General features: G+C 35.8%; 1 protein-coding gene across 1 annotated transcript; it reads right to left on the bottom strand.

Moving 5' to 3' along the window:
• Positions 1–153: 153 nt before the first annotated feature.
• Positions 154–19224, bottom strand: LOC141401940 (uncharacterized). Its single transcript, XM_073982513.1, has 3 exons — positions 18761–19224; positions 4482–4811; positions 154–4422 (listed from the first exon to the last, which is right to left on the bottom strand). The coding sequence occupies exons 1-3, from the start codon at positions 18827–18829 to the stop codon at positions 712–714; spliced, it is 4110 nt and encodes a 1369-aa protein (XP_073838614.1). The 5' UTR covers positions 18830–19224; the 3' UTR covers positions 154–711.
• Positions 19225–25345: the final 6121 nt, after the last annotated feature.

Below are 25345 nucleotides of genomic sequence, written 5' to 3'. Positions count from 1 at the left end.
AAATCTTCTTCGGTTTGACAATGAAGAAGTGAGGTAGGAAATAACTATTTTGGAATTGTCAAGCATAAAGTCCATAAAAATTTGTCATTAAAACTCATTACTACGGCCCAGCAACGCAGTCTGCTAGTTCCAAATAAAAACGGCTTGCAAATAATATTTTATGGTTTTTTATTTAAAATACAAAATCGACATACAATTAAAAAATGCATTATTATTTTATCTTTTTCAAATCGCAAAATAAATAACAAAACAAAAAAATAATATTTCGAAATAATTTAAGCCATTCTGAATAAATAGAACGTCTAGAAAATACGCTTTAAATTAAATTTAATTCTAAACAAGAAACGCATATCAAAAGCGTGTTCTGTGTCATTTCTTTGAAGTGCATTTTTCAAAGAAAAAGCAATGCGGAAACAGTCAATTTACTTGTTATGCCTTACGGATACCCATCACACGATCTCTTAAGTGATTGGAAAAGGGGCTTTTGGCGAGAGATGGAGTGAAATTAAAACCTAAACGTTTTGTCATTTAAAATATAGAGGAGCAACAGATGAACGAAAGAGAGAGGGTAGGATGATAGTAGGTAAAGAAGCAAATGAAACGCGAATATTAAAAAAATCTAAAATAATAAGATTTTGGGCGGGATTTATGGCTCAGCTTTTAAAGGCGAACGGCCTTCGAAAGGCTGTTCTGGTGGGCGAATTGTCTAACTTAGCTTTCGTCTGACCTGAAGAGGAAACGACGTTTGCGGGGATCCATGTTGCGAGATCTTAAGGAACGAGTAGATTTTTCTTGAGCGGCAGGAGTGTCAGCAGCTTCAACGGCGGCAACTGATTCTTCTTGGCTATCGGTTTGAACAGCAGCATCGAACTTAAGGGGTTCAGTTGAACGATGATAGATTGGCATGACAATCTCTTCTTCCGATTGCTGATGGCTTTCATCAGCTGATTGCTCAGCGGCTGGAACAGGTTCCTCTTCTTCTTCAGCATTTGGCTTAGCTTCGCCTAAGACTTGATCCAATTGCATGGGAGTTTCCATGGCATCCTTGGGTTTTTGATCTAAACGTTCCTTGACCAATTCAACAATGTCATCAATGCTCAAAGGTTTGTAGCCACCCATAAAAACGGCTGGTTCCTCCATTTCGCTGTGTTCTTCTTCACTAGCTGTGGGTACATCAGCGGGGGCATTATCATTGGCGCTCTGTTCTTCAGCTTGCTCTTGTTCATCTTCAACAGGAGCGGAAACGATTTCTACAGGCACTTGTTGGGCTACATGGGACATGATCAATTCTGGAACTGTTACTGGAAGTACAACAGGCTGTTGCTCTCCTTGAACTTCAGTAGATTTCAAAAATGAAGTTTCTTGTTCTGCATCTACTTTGGGTTCTTCTTGATGTTCTTCCTCATTATCTACGGTTTGATCTTCATCAGAAGCGGCTGCAGCCTCAATAATTTGGGGTTGATGTTCATTTTTCATTTCTTCAGCAGCATGATCAGCTTGTTCAAGGATTTCCTGAGCAGCCAATACTCTATTCATATCCTCTTCGGAAACTTGTTCAGGTTCTGGTGCAAAATCAGCATCACCGATTGGCATTCCCAATTGCATACCAGGTTTTTCATTGGTAAATTCATTTCTTCTCAAAGTGTTAATGAAATCTGCAATTAATTGTTCAGCTTCAGCGGCCATCACAGGGTCAACAGGTTTGAATCCGCCAAGGCTCTGTTTCTTAGTTTCATCTGCGCTAGTTTCTTCTAGCATTTGTTCGACCATTGGATCTTGAACAGACATTTCTTCTGTGGCTTGCATGGATTCAGGAGCACCGGCTGGCTTTTCAGCTTCCATTTCTTCAACTGGCTGAACGACTGGAGCGGCAGCGCCTTCTTCGGAGTTCTCTTCAAAAATGGCTGGTTCTGAGAGTTTCTCATCAACGGGTAAAGCACTCTTGACTTCGTCTTGTTCGTTTTCCACTGAGGGAGATGATTCGGTTTCCTCAGCCATGACGGGTTCTTCGGCAACATTTTGAATTTCTTCTTCTTGAACTGGTATCACTTCTTCGGCTTGAGATTCAGCTTCAATCACAGGTTTGGTTTCCTCTGCAACTTCAGTTTCAGTTATTTCTGGAACAACTTCAGATTGTTCTACAACTTGATCATTTTCAGGGTTTTCACTTTCAACAACTGCTGGTTGAATTTCATCGGCCACTTCTTCGGCAACTGTTTCAACATCATGTGTTTCTTCAGCAGCTGGTACAACTACTTCTTCGGAAGCTTGGGTTTCATCAGATGATTGAACTTCTTCAACATTTTCTTGGACGGCTTTAACTTCCTCTGCGGTTTGGTGTTCTTCAGCAGCGGGCACGTATTCATCGGCGACGGGAACTACTTCCTCAGCGCTTTGAACTTCTTCAGAAGTTTGAACTTCTTGGGGAGCTTGAACTTCTTCGGAAGCTTCAACTTCTTGGGGAGCTTGAATTTCGTCCGAAGATTGGGCTACTTCGGCAGTTTGGATTTCTTCAGAAGCTTCAACTTCTTGGGGAACTTGGACTTCTTCGGGAGTTTCAACTTCTTGGGTAGCTTGGACTTCTTCGGAAGCTTGAACTTCTTTGGGAATTTGGGCTTCTTCGGCAGATTGGTTGTCTTCACCAGATTGGACATCTTCGACAGTTTGAACTTCTTCGGGAGTTTGGGCTTCTACGGACGATTGAGATTCTTCAGCAGCTTGGGTTTCTTCGGCAGATTGGGTTTCTTCGACAGATTGGGTTTCTTCTGCAGATTGGGTTTCTTCAGCAGCTTGGACTTCTACGGGAGATTGGACTTCCTCGGGAGTTGGAACTTCTTCGGCAACTTGGACATCTTCGGGAGTTTGAACTTCTTCAGCAGCTTGGGCGTTTTCGGGAGCTTGGACTTCTTCGACAACTTGGACTTCTTCAGGAGCTGCGACTTCATCGGCAGCTTGGACTTCTTCGGGGGCAGCGACTTCATCGGCAGCTTGAACTTCTTCAACAGTAGGGACTTCTTCGACAGTTTGGATTTCTTCGGCGGCTTGGACTTCTGATGCAACAGGTTCTTCCTCCTCAGCAGATTTGGCTTCATCATTAGTTTGTGTTTCTTCTGCTACGGGTATAACTTCATAAACGTTTTGAGTTTCTTCAGCAGCTGGGACAGCTTCATCTGCTGTTTGAACTTCTTCTTCGGCACTAACATTTTCTTGGGCAGATTTTACATCTTCGGCAGTTTGAATTTCTTCTTCAACGGCGGCGACAACATCTGCAACATCTTCGGCGCTGTGGGCCTCTTCAGGAACTTGTGGTTCTTCAGCTTTTTCTAGTTCCTCGGCATTAGCAACAACATCTTCGGTGTTTTCAGCAACTTCTTCATTTTGTTCTTTTTCAACATTAGCTTCAGCAATTTCAGGAACGGTTTTAACCTCTTCAGCTTGATCGAGATTTTGGGTTTCTTCAGCAGTTTGAACTTCTTCTTCAGTAACAACGGGTTTCACTTCCTCTTCCTGAGCAGGTTCTTCATCAGCTGGTTCTTGGGTCTGTTCTACAACTGCAGCTTGTGATTCCTCAGCAACAATTTCTTCCTCATTTTTGGCAACTTCTTGTTCTTCTTCTACGGCTTCTTGTTGGGCTGGTTCTTCAACTTCAGCAATTACAGCAGGAATTTCTTCAAACGCTTCCAAAACTTGAACAGGCTTCTCAGATTCCATTTGAGACTCTTCTGGTTTTACAAAAACTTCTTCAGGTTGGGTGGCTTCAACTTCGGAATCGGCCAATTGAGTTTCAGTATTGGTGACTGACATTTCAGACTCCATGGGGGAAAAACTCTGTTCGGATACTTTTTCATCCTGTTGAGTGGTTTCTTCAGCAGCTTGTTCTACAGGCTTTTTGTTGAACAACGAGGGGCGTTTACGTTTTTGATTGAACAAATCCGCACGCAAAGAATTAACGTTATCGGCATTGCCAATATTTAGGATTTTATCCTTGAAAGAATTAGGCATTACTGGAACGGGGCGTCTGCTGAATTTTTGTACAACAGGTTTAATTTCTTCTTCTTCTACTTTCTGAGCAGCTTCGGTGTTTTCGGCAGTAGGCTGTTCGCTAGCAATGGAATTCATTTGTGGCTGAGTTTGAGGAACTTTACGCAAAGGATAGCTGGGTTTCTTTTGGGCGGCATAAGAAAGGCCTGGTTTACGACGATTCATTTTTACGGGTTCCTCAGCTGGCTTCATGGGTTCTGGCATGGTAACAACGGGCTGGACAACGGCGGCTTCGGGTTGGACCTCAGCTTCGGCTACTTCGTTGTTTTCCTTTTCAACTTCTGGTTCAACCATACCAAAATTACGATTCAATTCGTAATAGTTAAGAGACTCTTCACAGGAAATGGCCATGTCCTCGGGACGCATGCAAGTGAATGAATCCTGAAAAGTGGTCATTATTAGAGAGGCATGAACTTGTTTAAAATAACCTTGATGCATACCTGACTGAATACAGTTTCTTCGGGGCAAATGAAACTCCAACGGAATGTGTTCTCCTTACCATCGGCATATGTAACGGGCAAGCATACGTGGAAGATTTGGCAATCATTCTCAACATCGGCATAATAACCATAGGGCTTGTTCTCACAGGAGAAGTTGTCGGTAATGTCAGCCCTAATAGATGTGGCATTACTGGGCAATGTTAAGCTGGACAAAAGAGACATATCAGCTGGTTGGCTGGTTTCCGCAGCAGCAGTTTCTGTTTCCGCCATAATGGCATTATCTGCGGCAGCATCATTCGCTCTTTGTTGTAGGCCAATTGGTAAGTTCTTCTGAAAATAGACACACACAGACAAATGCATTGCAATTGAAAACCCGTTCGATAGTAAAATTTTTGGGATATAAAACATGACATGAATTTGTTATGAAGCCGCCGCATATGTCTTTCTTTTCGTTTTTATGAGCAATACAGTGCACGTGACCAATGATGACAAAACACCAAAGTGGCTTATTGGATTTGGTCAATCGATTACGAGCAATGATCAACAACCCCCCGCACAAAATCAAATGCAAAAAAAAAAAAACAAATTAAAAATTACACAAAATTTCACTTGTGTTCTAGTTTCTCGGGGCAAAAAGTGAAATTTCATTATTTCACTGCTGTGAGTGGGTGGTAGTGGTGGGTGGTGATGGCATTGGTGTTTGCTTGCATTAATAAATTCAATTTTTATTTATTTACAATTTCGTATAGCCAGTTCAATGTTATATCCGAATGTTCGGTTATTGGATTTTTGGCTTTCATTTTGAAATTCCAAAAACAATTTCTTGAAACACTTGAAGAGTGAATGAATGAGTGGTGGTGTGGCCACCAACACCATCATGCATATTGTGTGTGCTGCGCATGCGCCACTTTGTCACATACATACACAAATACCCTTCCTGGGCAACTATGTACAAATTGCACCTGCATGTTTGCCGTCTTTTTCGTTTTTTCTTTCCTGTGGCTTTTGTCGAATTTATAGCATTATTATTTTTTGGTTTTGTGATTATTATGACAGTCAGAGTAGTCGTGGTCATAATGGCATTTTGTAATGGTGGGGTAATAAAAATTTCTCATTTCTATCAATTTTGGTTTGGTATGAAATATTATCACATATTATTTTGTAAATCAATTGAGTCGTTTTTGCTGTTGTTGTTGTTATTGTTATCGTTTGGTTATCAGCAGTAGTACCTAGAGTAAATGGTTTGAACAATGTTTGTTGTTTGCATTTTAATTAGAAATTTTATTTTCGGTTTTTTATTTTATTTCTTCTATTGAAAATGGAAAAAATGTAAAGAAAATGTTTATTAAATAATTTTTTGACTTTGAGGGGCCTATGAGTGATTTGTTTTATTGATGTTTATATGATTAATTGCTATTGTATACAAGCTATGCTCGTAAGAGACTTAGTAGTTGACAATAATATGCAACAGTTTTACGGATACATTTTTATATACATACATAGATATTGATTGCGACATGCCTGGCATTATAAAAATGTGAAATGTTGAAGTTCACTACTTTATTTTCAGTAGCGTATTTTCCTTTCGAGAAGTGTAAAATTGTTCAAGAAAATGCAGCCCAGGTTATGTGGGACCCCGATCTTATCGCCAGACCCAAATTTTATTGTGTCAAACACGACACCAATTGTCGAGAATTTTCCTTAACCGACAAATGTCAAGTTGCTTGCTCAGTGGTCTGACGTAACGACTTCTTGCGTTCTAGGCAGATATACTTGTCATTGGTACTGCTGCATCCATGGACAATTACGGTTTTTTTTAGCCCGGTGTATGGTCAGAAAAATGACAGAGAGAAGCCCTGTTTTGTAAAAAAAAGTTTGCTAGTCCTCAAAAGCTCTTAAGTTGTGCATATAACAAAAATTACACAAATATGTTCATAATGTGCAGCGTGAAGATCAATATTGGGTATATCAATGTATCGTCCGTCGTGGGCGCCAACTTTAACGAAATTGTTCTGAAGAAACGTCCCTATAAGTCGTTCCTATTGTGTGAGGCAGTTCGTTTGGACTTGAAGAAACTTCCATTCATATGAGTGAAGTCTTCCGGTTGTATCTTTGGAGATATCAAAAAACTTACATATATCCCTACTGTAAATCGAAAATGGAAATAAGAATACAAAATGTCGTTCGACTCTATCTGAAAATTATTGTACAATGGGTGATACTAACTGTGAATAGTTCCATAGTTTTAAAAATTAAAATTAGAAGAAGCTTTTTATGTGTTTGTGGGATAAATATCACACAGAGTAGACTTAGTTTTTCCACTGGCCGATCTTATCAAGGCATTTTACACAAAATAAAAATACAGCAACAAATACTACTAAAATCTTTAGAACGACAGATGTTTGAGGGAGTGGCTATAAATATTTTGTAATTTCGGTCCCATATCTCAGGAGAACTCCCTTTTGACCGTAATTGAAAATTTGAAACGGTTGCAGTAGGTTTTTTTCGTGCTTTTGGACCATTATGTCTGCAAGCAAGGACTTGCCCACAAAACATATTATATTATATAATATAATTGTTCCACAAACATCGCAGAAGGGACAAGGCAGACTTCTCTCACATTAATGAGTGCACCCCGATTCATATTAATTCAATAAAATGGGACCTATGCTTAGTTTACATTTACGAAATCCACTCGATTTCAACAGTCAATTCCTTTGTGTATACATCAAATGAAAACTCATCTGAAATCCATTCGATTTCATTTGACGTTTGAGCAATGGAATTGACAGTTGAAATACAGTGGGTTTCGTAAATGTAAACCAAGCATTACTGTTTATCGCCGAGTCCGAGCGCCGTGTCTTACGACACCACTTGTAGAGAACTTCTACATGGCTGAAATACTCAGGAAACGTCGCCAACATTACACAGTGGGGTATTTTGCCACCATTGAAATTTGATGTTGCCTGGATTGGATTCGAACCGCAAATCTTGTGTGGGGCTTTTTTTCACCATTGAAATTTGATGTTGCCTGGATTGGGATTCGAACCGCAAATCTTGTGCAAGGCAGGTGTATATACCACGGTACCACCCACAAGAAGTAAATTCTGTAAAAAATTCAAAACCATCCTCGTACAACCCTTGAACTGCACTTAAGCAAAAAATTTGAATTTCTATGAGGGAGGATACGAATGTGTAGTTCGACATAGACTTTCATCCTAGAAAAAAAATTTCATTAACAAAACAACATTATTTTAACATGTAGCTCTCCAAGTTTTACTGGTATGGAACTTGATGTACGTTCGGAAGATATTTTACGATGTGTAAAAGGTTGGCCTAATCGGATACTCAATTCTTAAGTAATGCCGGTAGGAGTCTTTAGAGCTTTAGGGTCATTATCTCAGGAAGTATGGACTTGCCCAGAATAAAATAGTACAGTTGCTAGATATAAGGACAGCGAGGACAATCTGATGCAAAAAAACAGACGGTGTGAACAGATATAGTACATATTTGAGGATCAAATCGGTTGGTCCATTTTAGAGTTACCGTGCTCGCCATTTTAGAGAGAATTTTTGAACTTTTGTGAGGGAGGTGCCGGAAGCAGTGCACCGAAATGGCCCATCTTCGAACTTTATCTAAGTTTGATAAATATTATTAAAAGGACCAATATTTTGGAACGAATCGTTTGATCCATTCATGAGAACAGGGCTAAATCGGCTACAAATTTTCTGCAACGAAATTTCGTCATAAAAAAAGCCCTGCTTACGTCCCTGATTAGGATGTTTTAAGACAATGGGAAACTTCTTTCATATCATTGGATGCAGCCAGATTATACTCCTTCCTCAATGATTTGGGTCGTTTTTTATCGCTGAGTCCCTATAACGTGTGGAACATAGTACGACGCGTCCTACAGAAAAGAATCAAGCAGAAGAGGATCTTCATATACCAAACCATAAGCAAGTCTATATAAACTATCAGCAGTTAGTCCTCATAGAGGTTTTTATATACGACCACAGTAGAATAAGCAATATTTAGACACGACCTGAAGAATGTCGGAGTCTTTATAGACGAACAGAATAGCATCTTTTTAGAAAAAAAAAATACAGAACAGAGTATTTATGTATATCCTAGGGACCTGATTATTGTACCAAAAACGTCGTTATCGGCAATCGTTATTATAGGTGTTTTTTACCTGACGTTTACACAAGACAATTTTGTGGAAACAATAGCAAAGTCACAAACCTTTGAAATATCCCAAACGACTATGTGAAGAGAGTATTTTTAAATTTGTTTTTGGTTCAAAAGTTTGTATGTAACACATCGAATAACTTGACGTTATAACGACATATCAGGTATAACGACCAATTCCGTCGGTCCCTTGACCGTCGTTATAAATGATTTCGACTGGCTACGAGTGTCTATCCGTCCGTTTGTCCACCTAAATCTTGTAACCAAGCTATCGGACTAAATTTTAATCGCATCATCAGGGAATTTTTATTGGATTAACTTTGTTGATAGAAGGTGCATTTTCATTTTAGCGATGATCGGAAAATCTTCGGTAGTGGGAATGAGCGAAAAAACTTCTGTGGGAAAATAGTCAAGGTTTTACTATCAGGCGTATTCCAAAGGAAAAACATGTCAATGCAACCGAGATGCCGCTAAAGTCGCTGATCCATCCCATTTGTCCACTTTCTGGATTTTAATTGTAATGACAAATATCCCTGCCTTTGTTGGGACCATTTCAGCAAAAATGACAAATAATAAAGAAGACTTTCTTAGCTTGGGCCAAATTGGGTTATCAAAAGTGGTCAAATACTTGATATATATAAAGGATCCTATCCCAAATCTCGGAATTTTATTACCATCGCGGCTATCTACGCTTCTTTCCGATCTATTCCAAGAGAATAACCTGGTAATGAAAGTAGATTGTCTGAGCTTCAAATCAATACTAAATGTGTTGTTGATGGTCAAATATCAGAGTTATTTCAAAAGCCGATAAACTACTACAGTATAACCTCCATAATCCAGACACCACATGTATCGGCGGTGCCCGAATTATCGAATTTGTCCGGATTACCGAATAGTAAAAAGTAGTGATTGTCGAGTTGAAATTTCTTGATAATCCGGGCAATTTTAGTGTCCGGATTACTGCGTTGTCGGGTTTAACGTCTGGATTACCGAGTTGCGCGGAAAAACGATTGTCCGCATTATCGAGACCGTACTGTATATTGAAATTTTTATGATAATGACACATCTTTTTGGTGTATTAAGTGGTTACCGCTATTTGTGACTTTTGAAAAATGGAAAAAAGATTTTTGGTTTATTTCGAAGTATAAGTAGTACAGAATATGTGGTAAGATTTTTCAAGACGATCGGAACAAAAGTTACTGAGATATTAACGTTGGAAGGGAAAAATTCATTGTGTTTTGTATGTGACATAGAACCTTTATCTCGAATTAGCATTTTTGAAGTCTGTGTTCTCGCTAGCTCACAAACGGCAGTACCAATTATCATATCACCTGTTCAACAAAAGTCTAGTAACTGAAAATGTTGATATTTTCACTTTTTAAAAACGATACATGATGATCAACTCCGCCCTCGGTAAAAATGTCAAATTTATTTGTCTACTCTTTCGCCCAAAAAACCTTCATGTCTTCAGAGTTACTAATGTATCAATCGTGTTTTGTCACTACTGAAAAATATAAAGTTTCGAGTTACTACAATTTTGTTGAAAATGTGGGATTTATTTTTGTGGACTTATTAGTACATTAAAATCTTGTCTTTAAGAGAGAAATTTTTTGTTTTCCATAGTTTTATGGCCCAAAAACTGACCAATGTTTTGCTAAAAATTTAAATACTGACTACCACGGTCCAAACTCTTTTTTAAATTAATATTTTTAAAATTCCCTCGCCGAAAGACAAGATTATTATGTGCCAAAAACCAAGGCCGCCATTTGTCACAAAACTATGCAATATATTTTAACAAAAATGTACCGAAAGTAGATGAAGCTGTACCTAGTCAGGTGAAAAAATATCTGTTAAAAAAGACTTTTTTTCGTAATATTTTGCTGATAAATGCCGATTTTTATTGTTAAATACAAATGTATTGGTGAAAAAGGTTTGTATCTTTGCAATGTCCTATTCCAAATTATCGTTTGTAAACTTCTCTGCTTAATTTTCCAACTAAGGACATTTGTTTAACATACAGGTTTCTAGATGATCACGACCGCAATAACACATTTTGGAATTTGTAATATATACACAAATATTTATCTACCATTTATTATGCATATTTTTGATAATGATTCAATTGAAACCTGCAGCATTGCATTAAAGACAACTAATATATAATTATTATGGATACTTAAGATATTCACAGAAACCAACAGTTAACATTAAGTTCTACTTAAGCATTCAGTTAAAGACAACTAATTCCAACGAAAATTAAAAAAAATAAACATACATGCAATTACGTACATACACATATAAAAATTCCTGAACGATCCAAGAGAAAAGATCCTCGTTAACCATTTAAAAACTTCCGATTTGAGTATTTCTTACAATGTTGCCACCGTTATGGCCACTTACAAATAATTTCATACATACTTTAGCATACATATGTATGTATTTAAGCCGGGTGTCTGTCTGATGGCTAGGCTGACAGTCAATAGTCCAGCTAGCGTCGAGCAAAAATATCTCAGACAAATGGTCAGTGATCAAGTGATATCAAGCTGAAAGGCACGCATGCTAATTTTCTTTAATGCCAAAAGAAAAAAATTAAACTGAAATTGCAAGGGTACAATACTTCTTTTTTTCGAGACAGACATACATTGGCACCCACTATCTGGCCCAAGAATGAAAACTCTTTACCTTCCTTATGCTTGGCTTGAAAACACTCAAGACAACGACTACCATGATGATGACGACGACACACAAAACAAATTACACGTATGGCCTTTTTTTATTAGCGGGTTTGAGGAGTTTGTGTCTAGAATTTTAAGTGTTTCGTTTCTGACCACTTGGAGAAATGATATACGAGAACAGAGAATACATCAAGAAAAAAACAAAAGAAAGAACTGTGTCTGAGTAAAAAATTATGAATGAAAAAGAGAAGAAACAAATAAACAACAAGCACAAAACATAATGAAAAAATCAAGAGTTTGAAAAAAAAAATATTGAAATTACTTCCGTAAGACAATTTGGAATTTAAGGTGCAAGTTTTTGTCCCTCGGTTAGGTGTTGTTAAATGTTGTTTAGAAGAAATCGGATATGCACAACCATTTCCTTTCATTGCTCTTGATCATTTCACTGTTTGTAGGTGTTTTGTTGTGGATGTTGTCATAGGATTTGTAACCAAATTAAGTGTGGTCCAAATTTGGCAACACTTTTTTTCTTTAAATGGTAAAACATATATTATTGTCTAAGCCTATGTAAGCCATGTTTCGAGTTGAGGTCAATGTAACAGATTTTAATTTTAAATAAATATTAAACCAGCAAATATGGCATTAGGGCCTGAGACACATAAGCAGCATGATATTCTGGCATTAGTCATCGACAATAAAATATAATAAAAAGCAAGTACGACCTAATTCAAAATAATATTGGCAGTTATTTAATTTCTTTACCAGAAATTAAAAAGAAAATGTTTGTGGCAAGAAAAATTTATCCAAACGGGAAAAATGTCAAATTTCTGTTTATATTTCCTAAATTAAAAAAAAAAAACTCTCAAGACTCTGTTTGATTCATTACAAAGTTGTATGTGTATTGCCTTTTTTTATATTCAATACTAAGAATTTGGTTTGGAATCTTACTGGAAAATCGCAACTTTTATAGTTAGCCTTTGATAAGTCATTCGAAATTGGTATAATTTCTATAATACGTGTTGAGCACACAGACGCACTTACGTCATATTTTCTTAAGACGATTTGAATTAAAATTCGTGGAAATGGTACCATACCCTTGTTTTTGTAAAATATTTTATTTGATTGAAACTCAATAATGAATTAAATATTTTTAAAGGCACAGAAGTTTAGTTCCAACGTATTTGAATCGTCGTTGTGAAACAGTCCATTATTATTGCATCAATTCGAATTTAAAATGGCATTATGAAACGCTAATGACCTGTTTCACTAAGACGCTTCAAAAGTCCCGGGCCACACTAGAGTAATTTCACTGAAATTTTGACACGAAATTATGCGTTTCTAGATCGAGTTACATAGTAGAGTAAAATCATTGCTGTAGTGGGGAATTCGATCTAAGAACGCCAAATGCCGCGACAAACTAAATTCGTTCGAATTGCTATCAAACTTTTTAAAATTTTTTTACTAAGACTATTCAAATTCGTTCGAATTACTACCAAGCTCCTGTAGTTCGACTCTCTAACTCATTTTTTTTGAGTTACCGACAAAAATCGCTTGCCTTAAAACGCAAAATTATGAAAGAAAAGTTTAAATAAAAGTTGACAGCACTCTAGCTGTCGGTAGAACTATTCGACTATTTTTATTAGTCGCTAACTTACTGATAAATATCGTTAATTCCCGGGATTATAAGCGTTTTAATTTTACCGATTTTTGTTGTTAGCTCAAAAAATGGGTTAAAGAGAAAAAAAAACAATATCAGTAGTGCGATATTGTTTTTTTTTTTTTTTTTTTTTTTTTTTTTGATTGAAAACAAAAATTAGTAAAATATTTTTAAATAGAAATTTTAGTAGTAGTTCGAGCGAATTTGAATTCAAATCGTCTTAGGGAAACGAGTCATAAATTTCAAACCACAAGAAAATTTTTTTACAGCAACAGGAGTGATAGTCTATAAATTAAGAGTTTCAATATTTTATAACAATTTCAAATTCGATTTTTTATTCACTTTTTCTCAAAAATTTTAATTTTTTATTTGAATTTTTCTATTTGTTATTCGAAAAATGTTGTTTCAAATTCCGTATTATCCAAAGTCTATAATTTTTAAAATAAAAGCTCTGTTCCTTTACGTGCAAGAGTCTTCAAGTTTTACCACTTTTTACTCGAAAAGCGTTCCTTTACTTCTAACACCACACAATTCATATGAGAGCAGTTCACATCTTTTGCTACTTTTGCCGGTTTTACCATTTTCAAAAGTAAAGGAACAGACCAAAATTTAGTAGTAGAGTTGTTGTTCATGAACGAACCAATTCAATAGAACGATGCCGAGAAATAACCTAACGGAACCATATCCAGCTCATTCCTCTATGTCGCTCATTTGGCTCCTGTCGTTCATTTGGTTCCTCTTTTTCATACAGTTCTTCTAGTTTATTATATTGAACGAGTGAATATAGTTTCTTACGTTATTTTACCTTAGTTTTCGCTCTATCTTTCTCTTACATTGATAAAATGAGAAATGTCATAGTGTTGAAAAATGAACAATTAAATCATTTCGTTCATATAGTACGTTTGCATACAAGCGGATTCCTTTGCGTAGACGGCAAATAAATCGTCATAAAGAAGGTTAACCCGAAAAAAATTTCTTATACAAACGGCCTTGTCTCTAATTTTCAAAAACCTGCAAGAATCCACTATTTTTCAAATTTTTCAAATGTCAATCCCTTTGCATATATAGAAGGTTAACCCGGAAAAAAACTCTAATACGAATAATATCTTCTGTTCCAAAACCTGCAAAAATTTACTATTTTTGAATTTATGGACCAATTTATAAATCTAAAAATTGACAAAATTAAGCAAATTAGTAGAACCTTGCAGTTTCACGAACCGAGCAATAATTTCGATTGTGAATTTTAAAATAACAAAAATGTTGTGTCTTGATCATATCGACTTACAAATTAAAAGAATATTTTATTTTAAAATAAAAATATTTTTTCAATACTGATTGGCATGGGGAGATACGAAACATTCATTTTCTTATCTCCAAGACTGAAACAATTACTCTTAACTATTGATGATGAGAAGCGAAAGCGTAAACGGTATACACAAGAACTGATAGACTAAACTGTAATACTGAACGAAAATGAGTGGACGACCGAAGCGAACTACTGGTTCCTTTTGGTGAACCGAATGAAAGGAACGAAAAGAAAAATACATTCTCTCAATGAACGGATTCCCCAACTCTACTTAACTGTCTTTACGCTATTCTGATTTGAGTTTCTTATAATTTCAAATCGTACTAATTAATGTTTTTTGGCAGCAAACTTCAAGATCAGCGGAACTTATCAGCTGACCGGGTATAGACCTTAGTACTATTCTTGCATTTTTTCAATGAAATTTTATGTTTTAGACAGAAGTTTGGGGTTTTTAATTGGGATGACTAATAAATCGACTAAGGGTTAAAAGTGATAAGGATAAAGGGACGTGCAAACATCAACGGTACTCTCAAGAAAAAGATGTGAACTACCAGGTTCCTTTTGGTGAACGGAATGAAAATGATCGATCAGCTCAATAAAGCAGTTTGCCTAACCCTACCTAGTAGTTTTTACAAAATTATGATTTTGAGTTTCTTAATAGTCAGCTGAAGGGATAAGCCAACCTGTTTATACCAGGTTAGCTTATCCTTGTACTATCCTTTGATTTTTCCATTCAATATTTTAGAAAAAAAGTTGGCGTGTTGGCGTGTGGTGACGATTTCTATTTTGTTTTTCAAATTTGTCTGGCATTATTTCAATGTCGTTATTTTTAAATTTCATTTTTCACATTAATTCGAATTGTAAAATTTCCACTTTCATAAGAAAAGCTTCAAATTGCCAATGGAATAATTCGATTTTCAAGTGAACAAATTTAATTTAATAAAAAATTTAAAACAAACACAATTCGAATTACAAATGGGCAAATATGACTCTCAAACCAACATGATTACAATAAATGTTAAAATAGTGCAATAATTAAGTTTTGAAAATGTGATAATTTTGAATTTCAATTGAAGTTCTCTAATTATGAATGGAATGTTTTTTTTTTTAAAGTTTATAAATATTGAAGCTGATCAACAAGGCGGAAATATCACAAAAAAAAATATACTATCCCAGATGTCCTTCGCTTTTTTTCGAAAGAAATTCATTAACCTTTTTCTTTCTGCCTTTTCTACTATTTCAAAGTCGATTAAAAAATTCTCTTCAACGGATGGGACCGTTCTCAAACGAATCTTTTGAATCGTTGGTCGGGAAATCAATTGAAGAAATGTCTTTAAAATACAACTGAATTAAAGTGAGGTCACGTATATTTAGGAAGCTAACGATCAAATTGTTAATAAATAAAATTCACAAATTTATTTGTGGTTTTATTATATATCCTGCGAAACCTGACGATGCAAATTTGTTTGATTTTGTTTTAGTTTTTTTCAACATGTAGAGCAAGGGATAAAAAATATAAAAAAGTATAAAATAATTTATCACGTCTTTGAAATCTAATATTTCTTCTACAATCACGTTATCACGGTCCTATCATTACCAAATTTGCCACGAGTTCCCCTGACAAGCTTACACTTTGTATTTAAAAAAAAATTCGGAGTTCGGTGTATCAAAATTAGAATTTTTACACCCCAGACATAATGTCCATTAAGTTATATGCACTTTGATACAATCAAAATATGTCTCATCGAAATAGTGGTTAGGATCAAATCCATTTCAAACATCTTTGAAAAAATGTATTAATATCTGTCCTACTGGATCGCTGGAAGCTCGCATATGGGTGTATAAATTATTGCGGCACTAACAACATATCTCTCCAATATACGCAACAATATGTCACTTATCCTGGTAAGGCCAATACACCTTATTCATATGCCACATTCACTTTTGAGAGTATACAAGAAATTGTTAATAAAAATGTTGTAGATTCACTTGGCAACATTAGCTCAGATCATAAATCAGTATTTAAGGCAACAAAAGAATTTGTCTTGCGCGTCAACAACCTTTGTCAAATAAATTACAAATCAGCAAATCAAAAGTTGCAAATGTACGGGAACGGAAAAGTGGTCAAAATGTGAACAACTGTCAAAATCAAAAATCTTGTCACATTGAGTCAAAATCGGACTAGAGAAACCCAGCTAAAAAGGACATCAAAAAGAATAAAACTGCTTCCCTATATCCATTTGTTATGTTTTTTTATCACAATTTGAAATACTTTTTATTTTTTCCATTCCATTCCGTTTGTTTTTTTGTTTTTACTTTTCCGACTTCTTTTTTTAGTTTTGTATGCATGTATTTATCATTGAATCTTTTTGCACCTAGTTATCCCTGGCAATTAAATGTCAAATTTACCATTTGCTACATTTGCAAGTTTCTACACAGTCAAATTCGTCTAGCAGAAAAATTTTTAGCACAAACTTGGAAAAATAGTACTAATTTGCAGGTTCTGGAACGCAACTATAAATTGTTTTTACATGAAAAAAAATATTGTGAGGAAATGTGTATACATCATCCTAATACTTTGCAGTTTTCTAAATCTTTTAAAACAGTGCTTTACACATTGGAAAAACATGGAAAAGTTCCTTTAAAAATTTGTAACTCATCATCCTGCAAAACGTCCCCTCTTGAGAATGAAATTAAAGAAAATGTCAAATGTTCAAAAATTATTGTATGTTAAATCAATATCAGATGCTAAAATATATAGTGCGTTATAAAAAGATCTATTTGGTCGTACAACATACATACATATGCTCCCTCAAACTTCCCTGAAGGGACAAGGCAGATTTCTTTCATATCAATGAGTACACCCCTATTCATAGTATTAGCTTTTTATTGATGGAAGGGTCCGAACGGCATATCTTACGCCATTACTTGTAGATAAGTCAGACAAGCCTCAAATACTAAGGAAATGTCGTCAATGTGATGTTGCCTGGTCTGGAAATGGAACCTGGGCAAACCGTATGAAAGGTGGCGTGCTTACCGTTGTACCACAAAACATTTTCAATGACCGAATTAAGTAATATCTTCTGTGCGAGAAAACCCATATTTCTTGAGGAAATGAACTGAAAGGTGTAGTGTAACTGAAATGGCTGGTGAGGACAATAATTTTCTAAGGGAGTAACCGATTTAGTCCACACTTTCCATATCAAGAGCAACAATTTTCCATTAGGAGCAGTTTTAAAATGTTTATTGCAAGTAATCCTTGTGATCACTCCTTTGGGTTTTTATAAGTCTTAAACTCATCCAGTCAATGGTGTCCTGATTACAACGATCATTTTTATGTTTGGGAAGCCAAATTCTCAAAAAATCCTACAGCCACAAACCACAATTGTATGTTTTTTTTAATTAAGAATTTGGGATCTTATTCAAATGACCATTGTTTGAGTTATTTTGGTACTTCCGTCTCCTACGTCAACATTTTGCGAGTAGTTCAAATCCAAATCTTGGGTCCCTTTATGGTTTAATTTATTTAACACATTCATGTAATGTAAAGCTTTTAAGAACAATAAATGTTAGGGTTCCGATCATCATGAGGTAAGGATCCAAAAGTTGTTTAGACAGGATCATAGGTCGAAGTAAGAAATTTCCCACAGAAGGCCAACCAGCTATGAAATATGAATGTGTTCTCCTGGACTTCAATTTAAAAATCTTTTTTTTATGTTTAGTCTTTAATCACATGAAGATTTAAACTAACTAAGAAATATCTGTCAAATGGACAATTACTTGCTTTTAGATGAAAATTAATACATATGTATGTATATATTTTTTATTTGTTCGATATCTTAGGGACGTTTGAAGATAGGGCAAGTTCTTACACATAGTGGTGCATTTCTCACTTTTAACATAGATGGTCGTTCGCTAAATGTGGTTATATCTATTGGGGGATTGTGCCATGTGCACTCGGCGATAAGAAGCAGGTCTCCCAACATATACCTAAAAATACAATAGGACTGACCTTATTGAATATGAAAAGTGTTTGATTTGAACATTTTCGAAGTGGCGGTAATCAACCAGCTGGAAAAATCGTGATCTAAGTTGATGGCGGCTACTTTTTTCAATATTTTTGATATCGATTAAAAATGACTGGCAACTAACATTTTCCACATTTTCGAATTTTCACAATCTTGGCGATTTCCTATTTCGCAGAAGACTGAATGAAATAGACTCTATTTAATACGAAAATGATAACGAAAGCCACATTTTCAAATTCACTGGCTATTACAAACCTTTGTCACATTTATACTTATTTAAAAATTGACCTTAATTTTGAAATAAAAATTTAATTTAACACTATTTTTTCTTAAATCTTCTCATTGTGTCACAAAAAAAACATCTACACACGTAAACTCCAAATCCACTTGTTTTACATTCAAAATGTTAACAGATTACAACTCACCTTCAAACCCACTGGACCTGCCATACAATATCCACTTAGGCATATTAGTAAAACACTGAATTTCCACATGTTTCTGCGTATTCTTTGGATCTAAACGTTTTGTTGTAAAAAACTTATTTTTTTCTGTTCGGTTAAAAAATTTCGGGCACTTTAGCACTTGGGAGTTTTTCTTTAATTTATTTTATTAAAAAAAGATGTTCTTTTTCTATTTTCTTGGCTATTGAATTTATCAGATATTGCACAAAATGAAAGATTTTTCTTTCTTTCTATTTTTCCACAAAACAAAATTGCAATAGTTCACTTAAAAAATCAATTTTTGGTAATCCATGTAATCCTTATTTGGTCTATTGGCTTAATTGAAGTAGGTTGGTTGGTTGGTTGATTGTTATTTTTTGGGTTCAGACCAAAGCTTGCACTCGCTACACCTGTGTGTGAGGCTCCGTTGGCTGAATAATGCTAACTGCGACTGTTGAAGGCGTGTTGGTTCCAATTTATATTCTTTACTTTGATTTATTAAGAATTCAAAAGAAGAAGAGACAATCCGACAACAACAACATGCCACAGAAGACACCGTAACATAAGTATATGTGACAACTCATCGTTGCCCAGCGAGCGTTGTATACAGTTGAACAAAATATCAACGCACTTTACTAATCAGCAACAACAACACCAACAAAATCCACTACAAGCCAAAGGCCCTCACCCTCACCTAACAATTGGTAACCAATATAAAAAAGTACGAAAGAAAGAAAAGAGCGCAATTGAGAAGACATTCGATAATTGCCAGTTGGTGTCTTCACTTGTCTTCCAACATTGGATTTTCTTTATGGCCCATTTGAAATTTGTAAGTTGGCGCGCATGCTCATTAAATTTCTCTCCCATCGTATCAAAGCGAAGAGAATTTTATGGATTAACTCTTCGTTTTTATTTCATTTTCAACTCTCTGAGTGAAGAATGTGCTTTGATTTTAATTAAAAGAAATTTTCTAATAAAGCAAAAAGTGTGGGAATTTTAATTTAAGTCAATTTTCAAACAAATATCCAACAAAAAAGTTGCACTTGTTGTTTGAATTTTAAGTTACGCACACACGTTATATTATTCCCAAGTAATAAACTGCACCCAATTCGAATTTTATGTATGTGGGTTCAAACCAACAAATTTAAAGGTGCACAACGCCGGTAAAAAAAACTATTTGCCTCAAACATCCCTGAAGGCGAAAAGGATACTTTTCTAGCCCGAAAGTGTGGAACGTAATAGAACTGCGCTTATAGTAGATAGGATGTTCACTGCACAAATTTTCAGATAATTTGTCAAGCATTTTTCCGGAAAATGTGATGTTTCCTTGTAGGAATACTACATGATAAAATAATATAACCGCCACTTCGTGATAAAGCATCAAAAAAAGACCCCTGTTTTCCAATTTAGACCAAAATCATATATTTTTTTATAGACCTCAAGGATTTGGAGCCTTTGTGTTATCGTTTTCTCAGACTCAAATCTTGCAAACCCCTTCTAAGGCAAAGTTGTTGTTCTTGTCTTTACGAATAAAAATTTAAAATCACTAAAATTTTGACTTTTAACCCACTTAGCGCCGAGAGTTTTTTTTTTTTTTTTTTTTTTTTTTTTTTTGAGAGAAGACGTAAAATTTTATATGAAAATGATATTTTTGAGACCTTTTAAGCATTAAAAAAAAGGTGAAGATAGTTGAAAAGTGTAAAAAGTTACGGTACAGGGTTTAAACAACCCAATACGGGAGGGTTTGTTTTTTCGTCGTCAAGCGATTGTGAGCAATTCTCTCCCACAGATATGGATGCCCTGACACTGAAGGTAACCACACATGCTCGGAACATAACTTCCTGCTTACATTATTTCTGTAGAAGACTAAAAGGGTTGCCCAGTTCGAATTTTGCCTGAGCGTTCTTTTTCCTTTTATCAAAAATGACTTATGCAAGAATGCCATGGCACTTATGTGCCGAGTTCTTGATATCAAATACAGGAAGGAGAAGACTGAGAAACAAAGCTAAAAGCCGGAGCGCCTTTTAAACAAATCGCGGTCAAAGTTCACATTTTTAGATTTTTTAGGTTTTCACAATTTTGCTGGGAAGCCGCAAGCCCTATTAAAACGAAACTAAAACAAGTAAGAACGGCGTTAAGTTCGGCCGGGCCAAACTTGTTATACCCTCCACCACAAGTTGTATTGAAGTAAAATGGAATAATTTGTTTCCTTTCGTGTATGAAGAAGACTTAATACTAAATTTCAGCAATTTCGGTAAAACAATGTGAGGCACCATTCTATGGGGGCTATTTCAAAACGTCGATCTATACCGACAAATTTCTTACGGAAAGTTTTTGGGCTCAAAGAAGAGTAAATACCAAATTTCCTATATTTCGGTAAGAGAATGTGGCTAAAACTTAAAAAATACCGAAAATCAAGAAGTACGCTTCTATGGGGATATAGGAAGACGTGGACCTATACTGATAATACTCTTTTGGAATATTTTATAACTCTTGAAAGACGAAATAACGAATTTCAGCCATTTCGATTGGACATTGACGTCACAATCTTCAGTATTACGAAAATCGGGAGGTACCGTTCTATGGGGGATATATCGAAACGTGGACCTATACCGACGAATTTTAATCAGAAATGGGGCAATATGAAAGAGTGGACCTGTACAGACATATTTCTGGCGAACAGTTTTATATCACAATGAAGACTAAATACCAGCCATTTCAGCCATTTTGGTGGAATATTGAAGACACAACCTTCAAAACACGAAAAATCGGGAGATACCTTTCCATGGGGCTATATAAAGGCGTGAACCTATACCGACAAATTTAAAGGGGAAGTTTGAGTACCCCCAACGAAGTCTAAATACCAAATTTCAGCCATTTCGGTGTGATAATGAAGCGTAAACCTTCAAAATACCGAAAAACGGGAGGTACCGTTCAATGGGGGCTATATGAAGGTATGGACCAACACCGACCAAATTCTGGGAGAAAGTTTTGTACCCCTAAAGAAGACTACGTACCAAATTTCAGCCATTTTGGTAGGATAATGAAGCTAAAACCTTCAAAATACCGAAAATCGGGAGGTACCGTTCTATGGGGGCTATATGAAGGAGTGGACCGATACCGACAAAATTCTAGGGGAAAGTTTTATACCCCTAAAGAAGACTACGTACCAAATTTCAGCCATTTCGGTGTGATAATGATGCGAAAACCTGCAAAATACCGAAAAACGGGAGGTACCGTTCTATGGGGGCTATATGAAGGTATGGACCGACACCGACAAAATTTTGGGAGAAAGTTTTGTACCCCTAAAGAAGACTACGTACCAAATTTCAGCCATTTCGGTGTGATAATGAAGCTAAAACCTTAAAAATACCGAAAATCGGGAGGTACCGTTCTATGGGGGCTATATCAAAACGTGGACCGATATATCCCATTTTCAATACCAACCATCCTGCAAGTAATAGCAACTTCTGTACCAAATTTTGACTCTCTATCTTTAAAATTGCGAGCTGTATCTTGATTTCAACAGACAGACAGACGGACGGACGGACGGACGGACGGACAGACGGACATGGTCAAATCGACATAGAATTTTATGCTGATCAATAATATATATACTTTATAGGGTCTCCGACGAATATTTCGATGTGTTACAAACGGAATGACAAATTTAATTATACCCTCCATATGGTGGAGGGTATAAAAATCGCCGGAGCGCTTTTTAAATAAAACGTGATTTAAGTTGACATTTTTAGGGGTTGTTTAGGTTTTCGCGATTTTGCTTAGAGACCACATTTCCTATCAAAATGGGACTAAAACAAATGTTGTAGATATGAAAATTCTCTACAAGATTGACCTTTATGATATTCTCGTCGGTTTTACCGTTTTTGAGATATAGAAGTTCAAATTGGGACAATTCAAATTCAATTCAATTCTGTATCGCCCCCTTATAAAACAATGTCATGACTGCAAATTCCCAACTTAAACTTATATATCTAAAAAAATGTTACAACTAAGGATAAGTTACTTAAGCCAGTCTTGTAGAGAATTTTCACAGCTTTAAGATTTTCTCAGGTCACATGTCGACACGACTTACCGTATTCAAGCAAATTCGCGAAACCCTAACAAAAAAATCTAAAAATGTAAACTGAGCTTCCTTATATCAAAAATGGTACAAGCTGGGAACAAATGATAAACGTCAATCCTCTAGAGAATTTTGACAGCTACAACATTTTCTTTAGCTCCATTTCGATTGGACTTGCGGTTTTCAAGGAAAATCGTAAAAACCTAAAAAATACATAAAAATGTGAATTTTGACCGCGATTTATTTAAAAATCCCTACAGCGATTTTTTCTTGTTTTTGGATTTTTCTCATCTATGAACACTGCTGATTCAGAATTCACAAAAACTTTCCCTGTGTAAGCGGTTTTCATCAAAAGTTAGTTAAGGCGCACCCTACATGACATTGTTTTATAAGGGGGCGATACAGTCAGTGCATTGTAGCAAGTTGAACTTCTATATCTCAAAAATGGTAAAAACTACGAAAATACCATAAAGGTCGATCTTGTAGAGAATTTGCATAGCTACAATATTTGTTTTAGTCCCATTTTGATAGGAAATGCGGTTTCTAAGCAAAATCGCGAAAACCTAAACAACCCCTAAAAATGTCAATTAAATCGCGATTTATGTAAAAAGGGCTCCGGCGATTTTTTTTGTTTTTTGATTGTTCTCATCTATGAACGTTGTAGTTTCAGAATCCGCAAAAACTTCCGAGGTGTAAGCACCTTCCATTTAAAATTGTTTCAAGAGCACCGTGTACACCCATGGCAACTTAAATACTAAATTTCAGTCATATCGGTGGTATATTGAGGCCACAACTTTCAAAATACCGTAAATCGGAAGGTACGGTCCTATGGGGGTATTTGAGGACGTCGACCTATACCAGCGCATTTCTGCTGGAATGTTTCATACCTCTATCAAAAACTTAATACCAAATATCAGCTATTTTGGTGGAGAACGAGCTATATGTAGAAAATCGGGAGCTACCGTTTTATGGGGGCTATATGCTACCGTTCTATGGGGGATACATGGACCTATACCGACAAATTTGAGGTGGAAAGTTTTATACCCTCAACGACGAATAAGTACCATCTTGCAGCCATTTCCGTGTTATAATGAGGCTAAAACCTTCAATATACCGAAAATTGGGATATACCATTCTATGGGGGTAACCCTCAAAACATGCACGTATACCGACAAATTTCTGAGGAAAATTTTTGTAGCGCAGAAAATGACTGAATACCAAATTACAGCTACTTCGGTGAAATAATGAGGCTACAAAATTCAAAATACCGATAATCGGGAGGTAACGTTCTATCAAAACGTTGTCCTGTACCCACAAATTTCTGAGAGAAACTTTTGTAGCCCGGAAAAAGACTAAATACCAAATTTCAGCCACTTCGGTGGAATAATGACATTCAAAATACCGAAAATCGGGCGGTACCGTTCTATGGGAGCTATATGAAGACGTTGACCTATACCGACTTATTTCAGGTGGAAAATTGTATACCCCCAACGAAGACTAAATACCAAATTTCAGCCACTTCACCGAAAATCGGGAGATATCGTCCTATGGGTTCTATATCAAAACCTGGACCTATATAAACATTTTATGTTAGAAATTTTTCTAAGTCTTTGGAAACACAAAATACAAACTTACAACCGATTCTGTGGTCAAATGGGACTAATATATTCAAAATATCTTAAAGTGACGCGTACTATATATGTATTTGCTTGGTCTACATTTTCATTATCCCGAGCTAGAGCTACAAGTTTGCCAAAGGTCCAAAAATGAAAATCCAATCGGTTTCCGAGATATGAAACCAACAACTTATAAACATAAACAAAGACTAGACGGATGTTGACGAAGCCATAAAGTGACCGGGCAGTTATAGCAGATAGATTACACTATACAACATTTAAAAAGTTATTACATTTAAAAATCTGTTGTAAGAGCATGTCGAGACTATGAAAATTGTCAATATCAATTTGTAGTGGTAAATAATGTAATTTATCTGCAATAACTGCCCGGTCACTTTATGGCTTCGTCTACAGCCGGCTAATCTTAGTTTATGTTTATAAGTTGTTGGTTTCATATCTCGGAAACCGATTGGATTTTCATTTTTGAACCTTTGGCAAACTTGTAGCTCTAGCTCTGGATAACAAAAATGTAGACCAAGCTAATACATAAAAGTGGGTTTTAAGCACGTTTCGAAAAGATATGGTCTTATTTCCTTCGCTTTGTTAGATTATTTTTACATTAAATTCCAAAAACAGTATCCGTACTACGGATATTAGTTGTTTCGAGGATACGTACGATGATTTTCGACCATTACAAATAATTTTTGAAAAAATACCACAGATATCTTCCGCTATGTGGTAAGTTTTTTTCTTGAAAAATTTTATTTTTTTATGTTTATGACCATGTGGACTGCAGTGATGCACTAAAGGCAGTGATGATCCACATTTGTGCACGTATTGTCAGTATTTCGACTTATTTTCATTCCAAAA

The sequence above is a fragment of the Musca autumnalis genome, unplaced genomic scaffold (assembly GCF_047663935.1).
Source record: "Musca autumnalis isolate F117 unplaced genomic scaffold, ASM4766393v1 scaffold_4, whole genome shotgun sequence".
Taxonomy (NCBI): Eukaryota; Metazoa; Arthropoda; class Insecta; order Diptera; family Muscidae; genus Musca; species Musca autumnalis.
This window is presented reverse-complemented; position numbering and strand designations above follow the sequence as displayed.